At 41.4% G+C, this 22,846-nt stretch overlaps 1 protein-coding gene across 1 annotated transcript in view; it reads left to right on the top strand.

Moving 5' to 3' along the window:
• The first annotated feature begins 1,245 nt into the window (after positions 1-1,245).
• The window catches only part of lrrc75bb (leucine rich repeat containing 75Bb), a 50,423-nt gene continuing 28,822 nt past the window's right edge, over positions 1,246-22,846 (top strand). Inside the window, exons 1-2 of the mRNA XM_014130883.2 lie at positions 1,246-2,214; positions 20,812-20,940. Coding sequence (XP_013986358.1) covers positions 1,921-2,214; positions 20,812-20,940 — 423 coding nt within the window. The 5' untranslated portion in view covers positions 1,246-1,920. The remainder of the gene's footprint in view (positions 2,215-20,811; positions 20,941-22,846) is intronic.

The raw sequence follows: 22,846 nt of genomic DNA, 5'->3' as shown, positions 1-22,846 counted from the left end.
TAGAAAGCTGTGTCCATCATAACGTTCAATAATCAATTAATTGCATTCATTCTTGCACAATGCGATCAATTATCAACCCAGAGCTTGAAGAAGTATCATGTGTAAATATTGAACAATCCAGGTACGAATTTAGAGATTTACCCAGAAAGACTCACAGTTGTAATCGCTGCCAAAGGTGATTCTAACATGTATTATGAACTGGGTGGTTCGAGCCCTGAATGCTGATTGGCTGACAGCCGTGGCATATCAGACCGTATACCACGGTTATGACAAAACATATTTTGTTACTGCTATAATTACGTTGGTAAACAGTTTATAATAGCAATAAGTCACCTCTGTGGTTTGTGGTATATGGCCAGTATACCAGGGCTAAGGGCCGTATCCAGGCACTTCGCATTGGGTCGTGCGTAAGAACAGCCTTTAGCCGTGGTATACTGGCCTTATACCATTATTGCTTAATTGACTCAGGGGTGTGCATACTTAAGCAAATGAGATATTTCTGTATTTCCTTTTCAATACATTTGCAAAAATGTCTAAAAACATGTTTTCACTTTGTCATTATAGGGTATTGTGTGTAGATGTGTGAGAAAAAAGATTGAATACATTTTTAATTCAGGCTGTAACACAACAGAATGTGGAATAAGTCAAGGGGTATGAATACTTTCTGAAGGCACTGTATGACAAGACAGTTGACCGTCAGAGTACGTCTCCACAGAGGAGCATGTATAGACATAGACAAGTTAGCTAACATCACGAAAATGATGAGTGTGCTGCAATGGGTGTTGTTGTGATTCTGGATGGCCAGATAGCTACTGTTGCAACAATGCCAAGAATCTGCCATGCAGGGAATCGTAGGAGGCTCGTTTCAGCAAGTTTTATTTTGTCTTGATACCATGTCTTATTTTGAGGTGTTTCGTATGTGATAATATGGCAAAAATTCGCTAGCTAGCTAACCAACAACTGTAACGATGTATTTGAGACAAGTTCTCATTGTGCAAATGTATTTATGTTTTCAATAAATATTGGAGACGAAGTATAGTTTACATGTTGTCAACAATCTAAACCAATTATGTCTTTTTTGCCCCATAGTTGCGCACGCGTCGGTTTTGTTGCTAAACAACCTGTCAATTAATCCTGCTGTAGAATTCATTGCAGCCAAGCAGGTCAAACGAAGGACTGAACGAGTCCCTCAGAAAACCGAATCACGCCTCTCAGTCACTAAAAAGAGTCGTTCAAAAAGAAGAAATCGTTCTCGACCTACACATCACTACTCAATAACCCAGCATCAATAACCTAGCACCCAGCATCAATAACCCAGCACTCTTTAAAGAAAACAGCCCAACTAAGTGAGCCAAAGCCTGCAACCCAGCAGTTGGGTCAACCAAACAACCAAGCATTTTTGTGTGTACAAAATGTAAAAGCATTGAGTCAGGTCTCTCAAATCGAGTTAGTACATCGTGAGCTAAACAACAAAATTAGCCTTGGACCTGCAAGAAGAGAGAGTAATCGCGCGACTCTGATCTGGGCAGCGTGGGTTCTGATTGGACGCAAAGACCACGAGCTCCGTGTGATGTTGTATTACTGCACGAGCTCTGCTGTAGCAGTGCGTGGTTATTACTGCAAGACGATGGAAACTATTTGAAGACGAATTGCGAATAGAAAGCTATGCAATACTGACGGTGTAGAATTCATTGCAGCCAAGCAGGTCAAACGAATATAATAGATAATATAGTAATTTATCAACCTCCGCTCATATCTTCTCCCTTTGTTTTCATACTGTAAAGATAAAAGTACATGCGTGCGTTACTCAATTTCCAAGTTTAGGCTACTGTGCAACTGTTATGGCTACATTCTGCCAAACGTTAATGTTACATAGTGTCAAGGAGACGTTGTTTAAGTGAAACATTATTCTGTGAAGTAATGGGTTCTAAGTTGACCAGGCAGAGTAGTCTGGACCAAATAGAAACCACATTTTCCAAGAGGAGACGCCAGCGGCATGACAGCTCCAGAGAAACCGAGAGGAGTGGAGGCAATGGTGGCGGAGAGTTCTTGTTTACATCCCTGATTCTAAAGTCCGACAAGCTTCCAGGGATGCTGCGAAAAACCAACCACAGCCCCTACGTGAGACGGGTGGCATGGATCCGGGAAATACAGAAGCTTATCCGAGAAGAGAAACAAGAACAAGCAGTCGAAGTGCTCAAATTGCTAAGAAAGGTAAGAGAGTATGTTTAACATTGAATATTAACTTCTCAACTTCATAAGACGTGCCCTCTGTAAGTCACCTACTGCACCTGCAGAATGTGATGCTGTTTGTTCAGCAGTATCCACAGGTTGTCACTCAAGTCAGTGCCTGATAAATTATTACAAATGTACTGGTAAAAATGCTGCATCTAGTATTAGTATTAGATTATTATACTCTAGGTTTGATTTTACGTTAGGCTGGGTTCCTTCTTATTTTGGGGTTTCCCGTCTAACATTATTTACTGTACGTCTTTAAATGTTTTGGTTCATTTCATTGTCAACCTTTATTAAGTGTCTTAGCTTTATAGTTTACTTTGCTCAAGGGAACAATTATTCAGTGGCTTGGCCTTTATATAATCTCAGAGCAAAGGTGTAACTGCTTTGTCAGATTGCTAACCTCAGGCTCAGGTACAGTGCCTTCAGAAAGTATCAATTTAAAAAAAATGTGTAATTTAGTAGATGCTCTCATTCACACTGGTTGACTTTTTCCACATTTTGTTGTGTTACAGCCTGAATTTAAAATGGATTAAATTCAGATTTTTGGTCACTGGCCTAAACACAATACCCCATAATGTCAAAGTGGAATTATGTTTTTCTGAATTTTTACTAATTAAAAACGAAAAGCTGAAATGTCTTGAGTCAATGAGTGTTCAACCCCTTTGTTATGGCAAGCCTAAATCAATTCAGGAGTAAAGATTAGCTTAAGTCACATAAATTGCATGGACTCACTGAAAAACAGCTTCTATCTCAATGCCATCAGACTGCTAAATAGCCATTACCTTAGAGGCTGCTGCCCTATATACATAGACATGGAATCACTAGTCACTTTAATGTTTACATACTGATTTACTCATTTCATATGTATATACTGTATTCTATTCTACTGTATTTTAGTCAATGCCACGCCGACATTGCGCATAATATTTTATATATTTCTTAATTCCATTATTTTACTTTTAGATGTGTGTATTGTTGTGAATTGTTAGATATGACTGCACTGTTGGAGCTAGGAACACAAGCATTTCGCTACACCCGCAATAACATCTGCTAAATTAGTGTATGTGACCAATAACATTTGATTTGTGTGCAATAGTGTTTAACATGATTTCTGAATGACTACGTCATCTCTGTACCCCACACATACACATCTTGAAGCTCCCTCACTTGAGCAGTGAATTTCAAACAGATTCAACCACAAAGACCAGGGAGGTCGCAAAGGGCACCTATTGGTAGATGGGTAAAAAAAACAGACATTGAATATCCCTTTGAGCATGGTGAAGTTATTAGTTACACTTTGGATGGTGTATTAATACACGCAGTCACTAAAGATACAGGCGTCCTTCCTAACTCAGTTGCCGGAGTGGGAGTGGAAGGAAACTACTCAGCGATTTCACCATGAGCCCAATGGTGACTTTAAAACAGTTACAGAATTGAATGGCTGTGAAAGGAGAAAACTGAGGATGGAGCAAGAACATTGTAGTTACTAACCTAATTGACCGAGTGAAAAGGAGGAAGCCTGTACAGAATACAATTTTTCCAAAACATGCATCCTGTTTGCAACAAGGCACTAAAGAAATACTGCAAAAAATGTGGCAAAGCAATTCACTTTTTTGGCCTGAATACAAAGTGTTATGTTTGAGGCAAATCCAATACATTACTGAGTATCACTCAGCATACTGGTGGCTGCATCATGTTATCTGTATTCTTGTAATCATTAAGGACTGGTGAGTTGGAGGATAAAAAAGAAACGTAATGGAGCTAAGCACAGGCAAAATCCTAGAGGAAAACCTGGTTCAGTGTAATGTCGACGCAGGGAGTCAGGTGTAGTTAGTGAGTTTAATATGAATGAACATAGAACGATACAAAACAAGAGACACATCTGACAAGGAAACACAACCAATAATGCCTGATGGGAAATAAGACGGAGTGCTATTATATAGGGGGAGTACTATTATATGGGGGGAGTACTCAGGGAAGTGATAAAGTCAAGGTGTGCCTGATGAGGCGCAGGTGTGCATAATGAAGGGTTGCCAGGACCGGTGGTTTGTACCGACGCACGGCTCCAGGAGGACAGCCCTGAGGGAGAGGAGCGGGCCGGATGATGTTGGGATCTATAATGTTGTCCACGGAGCCAACACCGCTCCTCTGGACCATACCCATCCCAGTCCACCAGGTACTGGAGTCGTCCCCCACAACATCTGGAGTCCAGGAGGGATCTGACGGCATAGGCGGGACCTCCCTCGATGTCCAGCGGAGGGGTGTCTTGGGGGACGGCCTCAGCCAGGGGACCAGGAACCATCGGCCTGAGGAGAGAAACATGAAAGGAAGGTGAGATCCCATACTCAGTGGGGAGCTGTAATCTGTATGGCACCTCATTGAACCTCTGGAGGACCTTGAACAGCCCCACAAACCGGGGGCTCAGCTTCTTGCAGGGCAGGCGAAGTGGGAAGTTCCTGGTGGAGAGCCAGACGCGATCACCAGGATGGAACACGGGCGCCTCACTGCGGTGGCGATCAGCCTGCTCCTTCTGGCGGCAGACGGAGCGCTAGAGCCTCACGTGGACATCACTCCACACACCCTCTGCGCACTGGAACCATTCGTCCACCGCAGGGGCTTTGGTCTGGTGTCCATGGAGCCAGGGCTGGATAATAACCCAGGACACACCAGCTCCTGGTTCATCCTCTTCATCTGCTTGTTGGAATGAGGCCGGTACCCGGAAGTGAGGCTGACCATGACACCCAGTTTTTCCATACCCGTGATGTGAATTGGGGGCCACGGTCGGAGACGATGTCCTCCGAAAGGCCATAGTACCGGAACACCTGCTGAAACAGTGCCTCAGCTACCTGAGAGCAGTAGGGAGACTAGAAGAATGAGGATGACTTTGTGCGTGGGTGCAGTGATGAGGAAGGGAAGGCTTTCCTGGTGCCACAGTGTGGTGCTGTGATGGGTGTGACATTTCTGGATCCCAGTGCTCGACCATCCAACGCTTGAACCGGAAATTGAGAGAACAGCGGGTATGAGGGGGATGTTAAGTGAGGAGGCAAGGGCCTGGTCAATGAAATTCTCTGTGGCACTGGAGTCCACTAGAGCAGTAGATACAACATATGAGGGACAGCCAGCTAGTGATATTGATACTAGAAAGGGGTTGGCGGAAAGTGAGGATGGTGGAATATTCACGCCAAACCCAGGAGAGGGATGATCACGGGACCATCCCTCTGCTCTTGTGGACCCCAGGTTGGGACATATCGGACACGGCTGAAGCTGGTGCCCCTCTTGTCCGCAATAGGAACAGAGCCCCAACTGTCTCTGGCAGAATCGCTCAGCCGCGGGGAGGCACGTGGCCCCTACCTCCATAGGTTCAGGCTCTGACTCAGATTGGTCAACGAAGGAGGCAGAGCGGTGATGGTGGTTCCGACGCTCCCGCAGAAGGTTATCCAGATGGATGGCCATCACGATATCACAAATGCGTTCAAGAGAGTGTCATCTTGGCACGCCAACTCCGTCTGGATCTCCTCGTGCAATCCTCTTTGGAATAGGGTGCGGAGCGCTGGCTCATTCCATCCACTGGATGCTGCCGCTGTCCTGAAGGTGAGGGCGTACTCCGCAGCGGTCTGGCCTTCCTGCCATAGGCGGAGTAAGCGCTCACCTCCATCTCTGGTGGATGGTCAAAGACCCTCCTGAACAGAGCCATGAACCCTTCATAGAAATCCAGCTACTCCTCTCCTTTCTCCCAGATGGCCGTAGCCCACTCCAACTCACGTCCAGTCAGCAGGAAAATAACCATGGCAACCTTGGACCTCTCGGCGGTAGGGGCTCCCATCTGAAGAGCGGAAATAGAGGGAGCACTGGAGTAGGAAGCCACGGCATTTTGATGGAGTCGTATTTGTCCGGGAGGGACAAACTGACCTCGCTGACCTAGACGGACTGCTGGATGGGCTGGGATGCTGGCTCGAATCATAAGAAAGAATCATCCGCCCGAGGGAGGTGACGCCCTTTGGGCAACGTCGAGACATTGAAGAACACGGAGGATCTCATCCATAGCTGTCCCCATTTGAGCCAGCTGGTCGTGGTGTTGGCGAAGTATGTCTCCCTGGTCGCTGACCGTCTGGAAGATGCCTTGATCAACTACAACTTCAATGTGGTGAGGCATTATTCTGTAACATTGATGCAGGGAGTCAGGAAGCAGGTGCAGTTAGTGAGTTTAATATGAACGAACATAGAATACAAAACAAGAGACACGTCTGACAAGGAAACATAAGCAATAACACCTGAGAGAGAGAGAGATAGATAGAGATATATATATATATATATATATATAGGGAGTAATCACGGAAGTGATAAGGTCCAGGTGTGCCTGATGATGAGGTGCAGGTATGCGTAATGAAGGGTTGCCAGGACCAGCGGTTAGTAAACCAACGACGTCAAATGCCCGTGGGGAGGAGCAGGAGTAGATGTGACTGTCATGACGTTGCCCTCTTTGAGTACAGGGAGGACAGTTGACCCCCTCCCCCTTGCACCATCCCCAACCTACCTTCCCCCACCCAGGCCCTGTGTGAAGGGGTGGTAAAATTCTAGAGGAGAATCTCCTGCCGCATGGCCCAGTTGAGACAGAGGGGTTTCAGAGAGACTCAGGAAATTCTTCCAACTCACAGAATTGGGGAACCGAATGACATTTATGTTCTGGAGAAGGTATAAAAGATTGGTGAAGAATCCAGCTACGAACTGGTCCGCTTGGTACAATTTTGTGATACTCAGAAGAGACAATATAGCCATATTACCATAATACTGTTTATATAATAGCCTCAGCTATGGGACATGCATCTAAATGGTTGTATACAATTTATTAATATGGATAAAGCTATTTGTAATACGTTGAGATGCTATGTACTGATGTTAATGTGATAGAATGTATTTCTGTTCAAAGCTTAAATCAGTCATCGGCACGCCCCCAGGGACACAGACAGGACCAGGCGTCATGTGACAAGCCTGTTCTATGTTCACGTATAAAACCCCACCCTGATTTACTTTCTTCAGACCAGCTTACCTCAGAAGAGAGAGCCAAGGTTTGACCATCCAATTCCTCTACTGAAAGTTAACAATACCACATGGTTAAACTTTTAGACTATCGAGACCGACAGAATAATAACAAGTCTTTGATATTAATTAATAGTCTGCAGCTAGAAATTATATCATTGAACGCAAAGACCGACGAAACATCCATTCTATAACGACATTAATGAATGTCGCTTTGAAAGATCCATTCTAACCGAGAGAGAGAGAGAGAGAGAGAGAGAGAACAGGACAAAAACTCTCCAACAAGGATCCCGACGACACACTGGGCGTAAATATATATTGATTGCAATTGTTCCCGAATGAGTGAGCGTTCATGTGCAAAGGATTAGCATATCAATTGTTAATATTTATCAACTCTGTAGTGTCTTCTCAGCTGCCCTTTATTTAACAGGCCGCCATGCCTGTTTAGCCCACTAGGGCACATTCCTCTACCATTTCTTTGAAACGATAACTACTGTTTGTATGCTTTCTGTGAATTACTTAGTTTAGTAAATAAATGATTTTAAGACAATTGATATATGGATGATTTTAGTAAGGGCTGGATTCGTGCAGATACAACAATTTACGACGTTTGGAATGAGACTGGACGCAAGGTAAAATACACCATTTAAACCAGAAGATAATCGGCCTATACTATAATATATAATGTTATAATATAGGAAAGTTATATTAGGAAAATTATAACTTTGTAATCTGAATATTTTCCTTGGTGCCCCGATCTCCTAGTTAATTAGTTAAACGATTAATCAGTTTAATCGCGTAATAATAATAATAATAACAGGGAGTTATTTGATAAACATGTCTTCAAGTTAATGGTGCCCAAAGACACGACATGACATTCAATCTGCTTTCCACCAGACGCTCTGAGATCAATTCACCTTTCAGCAGAACAATAACCTAAAACACAAAGCCAAATCTACACTAGAGTTGCTTACCAAGAAGGTGAATGTTCCTGAGCGGCCGAGTTACAGCTTTGACTTAAATCTGTGTTGCGTAATCGTACTGAAGGTAGCTAAGGAGTCAAGCGCAGGAGAGCAGAGATGGCAATGTAGCATCCTTAATAAGTCCCAAAACGGGACAGGTACAAAGTCCATAAACGCCCGAGACAATGGAACACACAGTTACTCACGGAAGGAGGAAAACAACGCTCCTACTATACTTAACACACGTGAATAAACAGAGGAACGCAACATGAAAATAACCCCGCACAAACCTAAGCGGGGAAACATGGGTAAATATACACACAGAAATTAAAGCAAATGAAAACCAGGTGTGAATGAATCAAAGACAAAACCAACAGAAAAGGAAAAATGGATCGGTGATGGCTAGTAGGCCGGCGATGCCGACCGCCGAGCACCGCCCGAACAAGGAGAGGAACCACCTTCAATGATAAACAATCAGTTTGACAGAGCTTGAAGAATTTAGAAAATAATAATAGGCAAATGTTGCGCAATCCAGGTGTAGAAAGCACTTAGAGACTTATCCAGAAAGCACAGGAGGTTGGTGGAATCTTAATTGGGGAGGACAGGCTTGTGGTAATGGCTGGAGTGGAATTAGTAGAATGGTATCAAATACATCAAACATGGTTTCCATGTGTTTGATGCCATTCCATTCGCTCCATTCCAGCCACTATTATGAGCCGTCCTCCCCTCAGCATTCTCCTGTGCCAGAAGACTCATAGCTGTAATCGCTGCCAAAGGTGTTTCTACAAAGTATTGACTCAGGGGTGTGAATGCTTATGTAAATTTGATATTTCTGTATTTCATTTTCTTCACATTTGAAAAAAAATCTTGACTGTCCAGCTCACTAATAATCATTGACTAGACAGTCAGGGAGCATCGAAAATGTAAAAACGATGGATAGAACCCTATTTTTCACCAATTTTGAAGACGAGGAAATATACCTCATTTTCAGTGCAGCCCTCCGGACCTCGTTGAAGACTGGATGCGGCCCCGGGGCAAAATTAGTTTGACACCCCTGGGCTAGAGTGTAGGCCTACTTCACACATATGTTAAACCAGTGGTCACCAACCTCTTCTGAGTCAAGATCACATTTGCAGTCAAATAGCAAGCCGAGATCTACCTGTCAGAATAGTTTTAAAACATTAACCTAATAAAAACAGTAGGAAAGAGGTTTGTGCACTAGGCCTAATACATTATCACAGCATATTGACTATATTCCTGGCCTGCCAATATTGTTCTTCTCAGACCATAATTTATTTCAAAACTCAAGCTTTGATAATAAATTAGATCAGTTGGTGTAGCACTTGCAAGGCACAGCTGAGCATAAATTGAAATAATTTGCAAATAATTAGCTTTTTTATTTTACTGGACTGATGGTACCTGCATCTGCTGAGCTTTAAGTTATCTACAGGGAACACAGAAATGTGTCCAACTATTATTGTGTTCAGGGGTTGGAACCGGTTCAGGGAACAGAACAGAAAACCATTTTTTTTGAGGAACAGAAACAGAACCGGTAATGAAAGTGATATATACTGTTATGGAACAGAACCGTTATTTTAAAAGCAGGGGAACCGGTTAATGACATTATTTTACATTGCTGGCATTTGTGACTCGTTTCAGGAAACTAGGCGTAAACTAGTAAACTAGGCGTAAACTGAACGTAAACTGTTGCCATCTGAAATGCCTTCTGGAACATATGAACTTTCATGTGCCTTAATAACTACCTTGTATGCCATCTATAAATGCAAATAAAATTGTTAAATTAGGAGCCTAGTTGGTTTAGCCACGGAAAAAGACCTTCCCGCTAGCCATGATTGGCTGAGATAATGAGTGGGCTGGACATGCGAGAGATGAGTTCGGATTGGTCAGCCATGTAGCACGCTTCTGTCTATAACATAAGCTGCTCAGTATGTGTAGGCAATCCTTTCTAACGCTGCTTTTTTGAAAGATATCACGTAGTAGAACTGCATAAGTGTTGCTCTCCACTTTCTGGAGGACCGAGTTTTGAAATCAGTGGAATTAGAGTATGATAGCTAAAGAGATGGGAAAAAATTCTGCCGTTTGATTGCAAATATGCAGATGGAGTCGAAAAGAGAATATACAGAAGGCTGTTGTGTAAAACACCTGTCTCCAGATTACATCTTCAAACTAAGGGCAACCATGGCATCCGTGATAGAGGGAGAAGTGTCCATCCATGTATACGGGTAAGATAGTCTAGCTAGCTACATTTTCAGATTACACATTTCTAATTTTGTCAGAAAATTGTTTTAATTTCAAGTTAAAGTGTACTGTTAGCTAGCAAGCTAATGTTAGCTGACTGGCTAGCTATCTAATGTTACGTGTAAGATCTGTGTAGTAATATTATTCGTATCTCAGAGTCATTTGCATTGCTAGTTATAGCCTAATGTTAGCTAACCTGGTTGGTTAGCTACCTGCAGATTTATGTTCATGTTATGAGTTGGGATTATGGTTTGTTGATTAGCTAGCTAGCTACATGTCTAAACAAAAGACTCCACTATGCAAGTAACTATTTCAATAGAATGTTTATGATGTCACTGAGACAACTGTCGATAGCTGTAGCTGGTAAATTCGCTCTGGCTATCTACTCCGATTTCAGAGCAATCTCGTCTGAGTGCAAAAAAGCATAATTAAATTGTTGCCAGCAGCACAGTTGTAGTCACCAACACTCTGGATAACATAAAAACAGCCTAACCAGCGCTGCTAGGGCAATTAAAATGGTCAGAGTGAGCTGTTCTCTCATTTGTATCTGGAAGTAGCTAGCAAGTTAGCCAACGTTAGCCAGTTAGCTTGGGCGCTAAATACATTATGCTCCATACATACATACTCCAGTAGAAACGTAGAAACGCCAACACAATATACAGAAAATAAGGCACTTACTTTGAAAGGAACTCACACATGTCCAAAGTTATTATTTGGGCGCTTGACTGCTGTTGCTAGGTCTGAACACTCGGATCAACCCTACCCTACCCTCCAGTGTTCGCTCAGAACGCTCCGAGAGCAAAACACAGTGAAATTATGAACAGACAATCTGACAACGCTCTGAGTTTACAAACGCCCAGAGCACATTCTGGTACTCCTGATTAAATTTACGAACACACCCGTAGTATAAACCAGACTTTAGTTTTAAAATGTTTGGTTGTTTAGTACATAGCCTCACATGTGAATCCTTAAAGAGATGGGTGGGGCTAAAGCTTTACTGGAGAGGTCTTCTTTGTCTACACCCATTCAGCATCGCTCGCACCCTCGATGCTGAATGGGTGTAGACAAAGAAGACCTCTCCAGTATGCCTAGTTAAATAAAGGTTAAATAATATAAAACTAAAAAATACATTAACTAAAACATAATCAGCTCCACCTTCTTTTGTCAAGTCCTTACTTTTCACAGATTCGCCACACAACTAACAGTGGGTATTTAAAATCAGTGTCTGTAATTAATGAATCAGGGCCTTGCTGTGGGTTTTATTGTGCTTGGGTAGCCACTTATATTGATCTTACAGGAAAGCCTCTTAAAGTTCAGAGAAACACGTGCCTGACTCCCTCCCATCATTAACATACCACAGAGGAGACTAAATAGTACTGTACTGCCATACAGTATATGTCACGCCCTGGCCATAGAGAGGGTTTTATTCTCTATTTTGGTTAGGCCAGGGTGTGACTAGGGTGGGCATTCTATGTCCTTTTTTCTATGTTTTGTATTTCTTTGTTTTGGCCGGGTATGGTTCTCAATCAGGGACAGCTGTATATCGTTGTGTCTGATTGGGAGCCATACTTAGGCAGCCTGTTTTCCTTTGGGTTTTGTGGGTGGTTACTTTCTGTTTAGTTCATGTTCCTGACAGAACTGTTTAGCTGTTGTTCGTTTTGTTGAAAGTGTTCTATTAAAAGTTAATGATGAGCACTCACCACGCTGCGCCTTGGTCTACTCCTTTCGACGGCCGTTACAGTATATCTCCCTATCTGAAGAATACTATGCATCTATTAGGCAGGGCAAACATATTATCACGATTTCACATACACTGTATATCATGAAAATCAATACATTATAGCACGTTTTTTTGGGCTCATTCAGTAGTTTACACCTAATTAAGTAGAGTTATTATCTTCAAATAATGATTTATATTTCATAAGTTTAACATGATACTGTGGCTGCTTCCTGTTTTCAGGTGTCAAAACACCGGTTTTAGATGTCCAAATTCAAAATCAATATGTTGAAATAAACTGTGATTTGTTGAAGACAAATAAAATTACCCTACACACACACATCACACTTGTAAATTAGTACCTTGTAAACTGCTTTGGCACCAATTTTTACCAGGGGGCCTCTCTAGACTGGAATTGATTAGCTTGTTCTACTGTAATCAATAGCGTGCGCATATTAATATTTGTATTAAAATCAATGAAACTGGTAAAAAAAAAAATGCGTAGATATGTACCGCTTGCGCTCTTCTAACAGACAAAACTCAATGGACTTGGGTATACTACATATACAAGCAGATAAATGAGAACCTGTAGTAGCCATTTATTAACTGATGTATCTGTGAGAAATTTTTTACGGAAGACAGACAATACGAATAAGGTATCACAACACTCACTTTTTGACTGAATCAGCACCTCACGTTGGTTTCTAAATAGCGACAGGGGTTGGCTTTCATTTGAACGATAGCTTAATCCTCAAATCTGCAAATTCATGTGAGGCCAGAGATGTTTATATATAATTTTTTCTTGCCACTATGGCCTTAAAGTCCCACTACAGACAGAAACACTGGTACTAAACCAAAGACATTGATATGTTTTTGTAAGATTGTGATGATTAGAAACTTTTATGCTAACACCACCAATCTGAGGTAAAAATTATGTGTATTTCCTCTCATTTTTATGTGGTGATAGTACTAAGATGTTCTGTCTACCATGGGGAATTTAGCGTAATATATTTTTTTTTACGAATGTCAAAATAATTCAATATTTAGATTTAAGATTAATCACACTCACAATTTTACATCTATTTCTTACTACTTTAACATGGAGAGAGTTTAAAAATGTTCCTAACCACAATTTAACAGGGCACTCTAGACTAGAGCTTCCATAGTGATTGTGCAGCAGGCTGAACGTTTGACATCTCTATATCTATTCTGTTCAACATAGATAGACAGTCTCTTCCCACTTGCTGTGTCGACCCATTACACTTTTGATCCAATGATAGATCATTTTAATGAACACATCAATGCAACTTGATAAGAAAACCGCCCACTAGATAAAAACACTGGTCCAGTCAGGTGGGAATGAAACCTATATCAACTCACATTGTTCCACTGATCCACTTTAACAACACAGTAGTTGTTGTAGCTCTGCTGTTTTTCCTCAATGAGTGGAAAAGCTGTTTTTTCTTTCAGGGAAGGCTGGATTTGGAGTTAATGCTTTTGAGTCCCATGCCTGCGTGTTTTAGTGATTCTAACCCCTTTTAAACATTTAATGTTTGAGCTATAGACTGCTGTTTTTTTGCATTGGATTTGTCTATTTCTTTGCTTCCGCGGATACCAACCATTAGCGTGTGCGATTAACAGGGGCTGAAAGAGAACGTTGTTTGTGAGACAAGGTAGGATGTCCAATGATCTTCTATGTAAAAGAACCCTTCTAACAACTCTTGTGTGACTTGTGAGTGTCATAGAGCAAGACAGACATGCGTGTTCTGTGAGAATGAAAAGCTGAGATTCTCACAAAACATGCACGTCTGTCTTGCTCTATGACGCTCACAAGCCGCACAGTGGTCGTTAGAAGGTAAGGGTTCTTTTACATAGTAGATCATTGGACATCCCATGACATAGTGTCTGTCATACTGTCATACTTTTTGTACAGTACCAGTCAAAGGTTTGGACACACCTACTCATTCAAGGTGTTTTCTTTATTTTTATTATTTTCTACATTGTAGAATAATAGTGAAGACATCTCAACTATGAAATAACACATATGGAATCATGTAGTAACCAAAAAAGAGCTACTTTGAAGAACCTCAAATATAACATATATTTTGATTTGTTTAATCAAAATATATGTTATATTTGAGGTTCTTAAAAGTAGCAAGCCTTTGCCTTGATGATAGCTTTGCAAACTCTTGGGATTCTCTCAACCAGCTTCATGAGGTAGTCACCTGGAATACATTTTTATTAACAGGTGTGCCTTGTTAAAAGTTAATTTATGGAATTTATTTCCTTCTTAATGTGTTTGAGCCAATCAGTTGTGTTGTGACAAGGTAGGGGTGGTGTACAGAAGATAGCCATATTTGGTAAAAGACCATATTATGGCAAGAACCACTCAAATAAGCAAAGAGAAATGACAGTCCATTATTACTTTAAGACATGAAGGTCAGTCAATTCGGAAAATTTCAAGAACTTTGCAAGTTTCTTCAAGTGCAGTTGCAAAAACCATCAAGCGCAATGATGAAACTGGCTCTCATGAGGACCGCCACAGGAAAGGAAGACCCAGAGTTACCTCTGCTGCAGGAGATACGTTCATTAGAGTTAACTGCACCTCAGATTGCAGCCCAAATAAATGCTTCACAGAGTTCAAGTAACAGACACATCTCAACATCAACGGTTCAGAGGAGACTGCGTGAATCAGGCCTTCATGGTTGTATTGCTGCAAAGAAACCACTACTAAAGGACACCAATAAGAAGAAGAGATTTGCTTGGGCCATTGTCCATTGACGAGCAATGGACATTAGACCGGTGGAAATCTGTCCTTTGGTCTGAAGAGTCCAAATTTAAGATTTTTGGTTCCAAACGCCTTGTCTTTGTGAGATGCAGAGTAGGTCAACAGATGATCTCCGCATGTGTGGTTCCCACCGTGAAACATAGAGGAGGAGGTGTGATGGTGTGGGGATGTTTTGCTAGTGACACTGTCGGTGATTTATTTAGAATTCAAGGCACACTTAACCAGCATGGCTACCACAGCATTCTGTAGCAATACGTCATCCCATCTGGTTTGCGCTTAGTGGGACTATCATTTGTTTTTCAACAGGACAATGACCCAACACACCTCCAGGCTGTATAAGGGCTATTTGACCAAGAAGGAGAGTGATGGAGTGCTGCATCAGATGACCTGGCCTCCAGAATCACCTGACCTCAATCCAATTGAGATGGTTTGTGATGAGTTGGACCGCAGAGTGAAGGAAAAGCATCCAACAAGTGCTCAGCATATGTGGGAACTCCTTCAAGACTGTTGGAAAAGCATTCCTCATGAAACTGGTTGAGAGAATGCCAAAAGTGTGCAAAGCTGTCATCAAGGCAAAGGGTGGCTACTTTTGTTTTACAACACTTTTTTGCTTACTACATGATTCAATATGTGTTATTTCATAGTTTTGATGTCTTCACTATTATTCTACAATGTAGAAAATAGTAAAAATCAAGAAAAACCCTTGAATGAGTAGGTGTGTTCAAACTTTTGACTGGTACTGTAGATGTTATTTATCTCTCTTTATTGCTCCTATGGAATTCTAGCCTAGCCATAGCAAGCTAGCTAGGCGAGTAGTGGTGGTGTCCTGTTAGAGAAGGTAGTAAGAAATACTCAGGACAGGAGGCGTAGAGTGACACAACAACAGATATAAGGTTCTCAAATAATGTCGGTTTACTGACAGATGCGTTGGTACAGAACGTTGGTGGTGCTCTTGCTCTAGTATCACGTGTTATCACAAATCAACCGTGATCAGAGCTAATGCGAGCACACACCCTTATTATTTCATCAACCAGATTAAGGGGGGCCAAAATCACACCCGGAAGGTGAGTTATCAAACACACAACACTGTAACAATACTGTAATACGTTCACATAGTTGCTATCACAAACTCCACACAGTTGTCACTGAGTAGTTGGGTATTCATTTCCAACTTATCCAACAATTTCTGTACTTACAGCATTCTTATACATTTATTTTCTATCAGGTTTTTGCTTGGCAGACCTTATTTTTAGATTTACATTTGTTAAAAAAAACTCATGAATGCAACTGTTTATGTCAAATTGGTTTGTGTTCTACTTGTAGCCCTGGTTGTCCTGAAAATAAAATGGTAAAACACTTCAATGTGAGGCTAAATGAGGGCAGAGCAAGCAGATAAATGAAAGTAATGAATTTCAGGTTTTTCACTTAGGGATTGCCTGGGTCTAATAAGGTTTTAATCTACTTGAGATGGTGGATGATATTGGAGCATGCCTGATGTCTCCTTCAGAGCACAGCACAGCACACAGGAAGTCATTACACAGAGGAGATGCACAGAGGACTCAATGAGACCGGACTCTTATCTCCATCTCCAATCTCTTCTGGGCTATTAATGTTAATTACTTTGGACTTTTCTCTATGTTCGTCAGTAAACAAGGAATCAGCAAGCAGGCATTAAGATTAAAAGCATTAACACAGAATATGTTTAGTGATGCAGGAAGCAAATACTAAAGTGCCCCTGAGGTTATAAAAGGCTAGATAAAATGACCGTTGGAATGAGAGTTAATAGTGCATCATTTTACTACCTCAGTTGTGTTTGAGAGGATTAGTGAGTCACCGTTGTTTGAAACATAATGTGAGGTGCCACTTCTCCTGATAGTTGGATCTTAAGGAATAGGCTACCTACCAATCATGTATTATACATATGTACAGTGCATTCGGAAATTATTCCAACGCCTTGACTTTTTCCACATTTTGTTATGTTACAGCCTTATTCAAAACTTTTATGAATTACGTTTTTTCATCATCAATCTACACACAATACCCCATAATGACAAAGTGAAAACAGTTTTTTTGAAATGTTTGCACATTTATTACAAATAAAAATACAGAAATACCTTATTTACATACTGTATATCATACACTACAGCTGAGGAACAATGGGAAAGTAATTCTGCTTTGAAAGTTGACACGTGTAACCTCTCTTTTAAGAACATGGGTCTTTTGGTACCTACTGGAGAGCTCTTCTTTGTCTACACCCATTCAGCATCGTTCACACCCTCTTAAGCTTTAGCCCCACCCATCTCTTTAAGGATTCACATGTGAGGCTATGTACTAAACAACCAAAGATTTCAAGACTAAAGGCTGGTTTATACTACGTATATACACCCCGTTTGTAAATTTGACCTGGATTGCCAGAGTGCGCTCTGGCCATTCGTAAACTCAGAGCGATGTCAGATTGTCTGTTTCTAAATTCAGTGTGTTTCACTCTCAGAGCGTTCAGAGCGCACACTGGACACTCTGGCCTAGGAGTAAGGTTGATCCGAGCATTCTGACCTAACAACAGCAGTCAAGCACCCAAGCTAACTGGCTAATGTTGGCTAGTTTGCTACATATTTCCAGAAACAAATGAGAGAACAGCTCACCATTTTACTCGCCCTAGCAGAGCTGGTTTGGCTGTTTTTATGTTATCCAGAGCGTTGGTGACTGCAACTGTGCTGCTGGCAACAATTTAATTACGCCAGAATTTTCTCCATCTCCTTTGCTATCATACTCTAATTCCACTGATTTCAAAACTTAGTCCTCCAGAAAGTGAAGAGCAACACTTATGCAGTTCTACTACGTGATATCTTTCAAAAAAGCAGTGTTAAAAAGGATTACCTACACATACTGACCAGCTTGTGTTGTAGACAGGAGCGTGCTACATGGCAGACCAATCCAAACTCATCTCTCGCATGTCCAGCCCACTCATTATCTCAGCCAATCATGGCTAGCGGGAAGGTTGCTCCCATTTTCTGTAGCTAACCCATCTAGGCTCGTTTTTCTGTGGCTAACCCATCTAGGTTCTTAATTTTAGCTTTTTTTTCTCGTATTTACAGATGGCATACAAGTTTGTTATTAAGGAACATGATAGTTCACATCTTCCAGAAGGCATTTCTGCCAAAAAACACATTTCAAATAAAAAAAAAAAGTTTATATTCTAATGGTGCTCCTGTGAAGTCGTGACGTGCCTAGTTTCCTGAAACGAGTCACAAATTAGATATTTCAGTTGTTGTTTTTTTATTATTTTGATAACATTTCTAAAAACCTGTTTTAGCTTTGTCATTATGGGGTATTGTGTGTAGATTGATGAGGGAGAAAATATAATTGAATACATTTAAAAGTAAGGCTGTAAGTAACAAAATGTGGAAAAAGTCAAGGCGTCTGACTACTTTCCGAATGCACTGGATATTAAATGTCTATATTATACATCTCTCATATGGAGGCCAAATTGGACTGGTGTGAAGATTACGCCTCTTGCCCTCTTCTATGTTGCTCCACAATCAGTTACATTTAATTCATTGCTCTAATGATCTGTCAGTGCTTGTTTTATGTTTATTTGGTAGCCTTCTGCCATTCATCCACAATTAAAGACTTGGGTGTATGAAAATGTACTCTTTCAGAACACAGAAAGTGTCACAGTGTTTTATGTTGTTATTCCCTTTTATTCATAGTTTTTGAAAGGCAAGTGTTAGATGTGAGCAATTTTAGAGGATTGTTATGTCTAATAATCCCACTTGTCAAATTGTCAAAGAAAATTTAAAGCAGGCAACAGACTCCGGGACTGGTTGTGGGGCTCTATGCAATACGTTTTAATAGGTTCCTAATGAGCTGTGGATGTGGGATGGCTGTTCTCAAATTCCAAACTCTCAGCACTCAATTCTTGGTTGAAAAGACAGCAATCATTTTAGATATGCAGGCAGCCTACGGAGCAGGCTTTGTGGAGTGATCTGAAGACAACTTTCATGCAGAGACGGCGACGCAGACACACTGTCAGTGACAAAATGAAACACCCTTCACACAGAGATGGTGGAACATGAGAGACGCAGTGGCACGTCAGTTATTCTGTCAGATTAACCCATGCAGGGTTGAGCCGCCACACCAATGCAGACATCACACAATGTTGTTTTGTTGTTTACTGTGAACCCAGAGAAAAAGCATTCCTACCGTAATAGATTTAGAACCATGGCATTTTCTTCAAGGCTGATGACTGTGCTGGGGTTCTTCCAATATTACACAAAATTGGTCATAGTTGACCTACTTGATGATTGAACACATTTTCAACATACTAATTCGAAAATTATCTACTATATAGGCCTATCTCTATACTGTTGTTGTTTGGGACTTGTTTACTATATTTTGTTGGAGTATGTTTCCCTGTCATAAAGGGAGCACTGGAGAATGGCTCGGAGACAGGGAATCCCAGAGAGCTTAAGTGTAATAAATCAGCCAGAAAGCTGGAGGAGGAGGAGAAAGTGCTGATGGGAATTTGCCTCAGAGCTTTCACTGTAGCCTTCAGTGTTTGGCCTGTCAGACTGTAGGTCCTGCTTAACATAGCATGAGTCCCCAGCCTCCTCCTATACTGCCTCTTTACAGCAGCTTACATGTATAGCGCTAAGCCCTCGCCTGATACTATCTTCACATTGCATGTCCAGCAAGTCAACAGTCCAGCAAGTAAACAGATTTACAGCAGCTTTGCACGTACTGTAGAACAGAAGAGGAGAAAATAATATTTTGAATAATTTTTCTTGATATTATATAGCCCCCATATTTGATGCTGAACACAGTAAACCAAGTTATAAGCAAGAGGAGGAGAAATATTTTCCAAATTTTGGTTTTTGTCCTCTGCTCTACTCTGCCTTAACCTTTCATTGTGGTGGATGTTTTGTTTTTGAGCCTCTCCTTCACATATTGCCTGCGGTTTCAGCTAATTTGTTTCAGGACTTGCTGTGTCTGTTTGGTTGATGTCATCCTCCTCGGCAGGGCAGGTGGGTGAGGGCTACGTCGAAGACCCTTTGATATGTCTCAAAGCATTACATCTCATACTCGGGCTCCCGATGACATCCCTCACCAGCAGCAGCCCTCAGAGCATTACCTGAAGCTGCAGATTCCTTTGCCCCAATATAGTTACACTGTCACTGCAAATAGCAGCCACCCTGCAGATGATACTAGTAAGAACAACCTCTGGGGACGTTTTCTCATTCCTCATTTTTATTAAACCAGTCTGCACATCACACCCGCCTGCCATTTGAATTCCAGAGAAGACGGTGAGGAACTGGAGTTCTGTAGACTTGAACCGTTTCTCTCTTAAGTGCCCGCGTGGTGTTTAGAGGTTGTTCTTAGATAACTGGAGTGTGTTTAGTGTGGTATGTGTAAAGACCCAGGGCTTTAGGGGTGAATGACGGTACAGCACATCACTTTAGTTGTTATGTATCTGTTGAAATGTTATTTGAGGAGAAATTGTCCGGCTTTAACCCCCCATACCTCTCATGCCACACCCCAGCCCTCCCTGTGCCTTGTCCCATGTGACTCTCTTACTTTAAAATCCTCTCAGCTTAATAAGTGAACATCATGAGGCAAGTGGATGATGAAATTATTATGTAAATACATTGACAATCTGTTACCATTAAGCAGTCCACATCATGTCAGTTGAATGCCTAATGATTCATGACTTTCACTTTAAAAATATTGAAATTCACGTTCTGTTGGACTTTGGAATGATTGAAAGGAAACACCAATAATTGATTATTCTCTCCTTCTCTGTGTTCCCACAGGACTTGGGACTCCAGGGAACATCCCTTAATGATATCCTCTATAAGAATGCAGCCTTTCTCAACCTGGTGGATCCAATCTCCCATGAGCTCCTGCTCAGCCTGGCCAAAGACATGCAGTGCCCAAAGAGGGTAAGCCCATCGTACCGTCTGGCTGTTGATCTGTCTGTCTGTCTATTTGTCTCGACCTCCTCAGCCGTGCTGTTGTCAGGGAACATCAAATGAGATCAGGCACAGAAAATAGAATGTTTAGGAATCCACAGCTGCATGGGTCAATTCAAGAGCAAGTACATGACGGTCAGTCTTTTCTAAATATGACTGCTAGGCCAGTTGGTTTTGTTCCAGCCTTCCAACTGCTGCCAGTATCCATACAGTCGTTATGATTAGGCTTTAAACGATGCCTGTGTGTGTGCACGTGTTCACTCTTGGGGTGCCGGAGCCATGGGCACCTATTTATAACTAATGGCCAGAAGTAGGTCAGTCACAGTGTGGTGTCATTTCAACAACGTACACAACTTACAACACAGTATCTTCTGTTTCTTGTTACTTTTTATTCAGTATTCACTTGCATGAAAATAGGTAATAGTGGACAATTGATCTATAATAATGAATTTACTGCCAGGAAAAAATTAAGCAGACAATAGCTCATATAGAGTTTTCGGCCAAAAGTGTTTGCTCCATCCTAAAATACTTTGTTTTCATCATCTTCTGGTCTAAATGAATTTGCTGGGAGCTTGAATCTCTCAGATTGATGTGGTTGACCTTTCCCTTGCTTTAAAGATGTATCAGGCATCTTTTGATAAGCTCTTTTCCCATTAAATGGCTTCCCAGAAGAATATGCAGGGAAGGGGCACAGTTTCCAATAACAAAGACAGACAGCTGTGCCCAGCTAACAGGCTCATTTTGTTTAAAATGGCACCCAGAGAGATCTAGGAACACATTGTGAAATACAGTAGATAGAAAAGTTGAACTATGAAGCACTTCTTCTCTTTAACAGATGATGAAAAATACCTTTGAAAAAAGGCTACTTTGAAATCAGATCTTTCGATAAGGGCAGCATATCTAGGGTGGTGTGTATTGGATTTTTTTTGGGGGAGTGGTGAGTGGGTCGTGAGGGGTAGGCAGGGGTGTTCTCCGCTGTGACCGCCTGGCTTCCCACTGGGAACAAATTGGTTGAATCAACGTTGATTCAACGTAATTTGTCAACGTATAATGACATGGAATCTATGTGTCATCATGGTAACCAAATTTTAACATAGACAACCTTGTATAAAATATGTTTCATTTGTACCTTTAAAACAACGTGAGATGTTCAACATTAAATCCACTATCAGAAGAAAAAAATAATAAGCTCAGTAGCACCTCCTGCTTTAGAATTGATCTATCTACAGCTACCCTTTGGTCTCCCATCCAGGGTTTTAACCAGGTCAAATGAAATGTGGTCATACTGCGTTTTCACATATGAAATTTGATACCCTGGTTTGGTTTCCTGGAGCGTTTGTGAGAATTCTATAGTATACGTTCTGCTTTAGCATGACCTGAAAATAACAATTTCAGGGTTTGATTAGCAAGACGCAAATTCTACATGACGTTATTGAGATATCTTATTTACAACGGGCAAAAAAGTTCCACGCGACTCGCCCTGCCATGTCGCAATACCTGGTACTTTTGTCCTGGATCTTGGACCCACTACTCAAGCAGGTCCAGGATTCGTTTGCGTTTCACACATGCTCTATAGCGTGGATCGGGGTACCAAACGGTCCAGGAAACGGATCATAAGGGGATATGTGAAAGCGCCCTTTATCACTCATATAACATCAATGATGCTATTTAGGCCTATATAGCATTTGCAATGTCATCAACAGCTATTGTTTCAATTCAACCCAGAATTCAACAACAAAAAAGCAATACAATAGGCCTAGGGTTTAAATCCCTGATTTCAAATGTTATGATATTCAGTGATATTGAATTGTGTTGGTTGTCAAGGCAACCAAATATCAACATTTGATGGAGATTCATCTTCTGCTTGGATAGTTCC

The sequence above is a fragment of the Salmo salar genome, chromosome ssa01, assembly GCF_905237065.1.
Source record: "Salmo salar chromosome ssa01, Ssal_v3.1, whole genome shotgun sequence".
NCBI classification, from domain to species: domain Eukaryota; kingdom Metazoa; phylum Chordata; class Actinopteri; order Salmoniformes; family Salmonidae; genus Salmo; species Salmo salar.
Note: the sequence above shows the minus strand (reverse complement) of the source record. Positions and strands in the feature narration are given on the sequence as shown.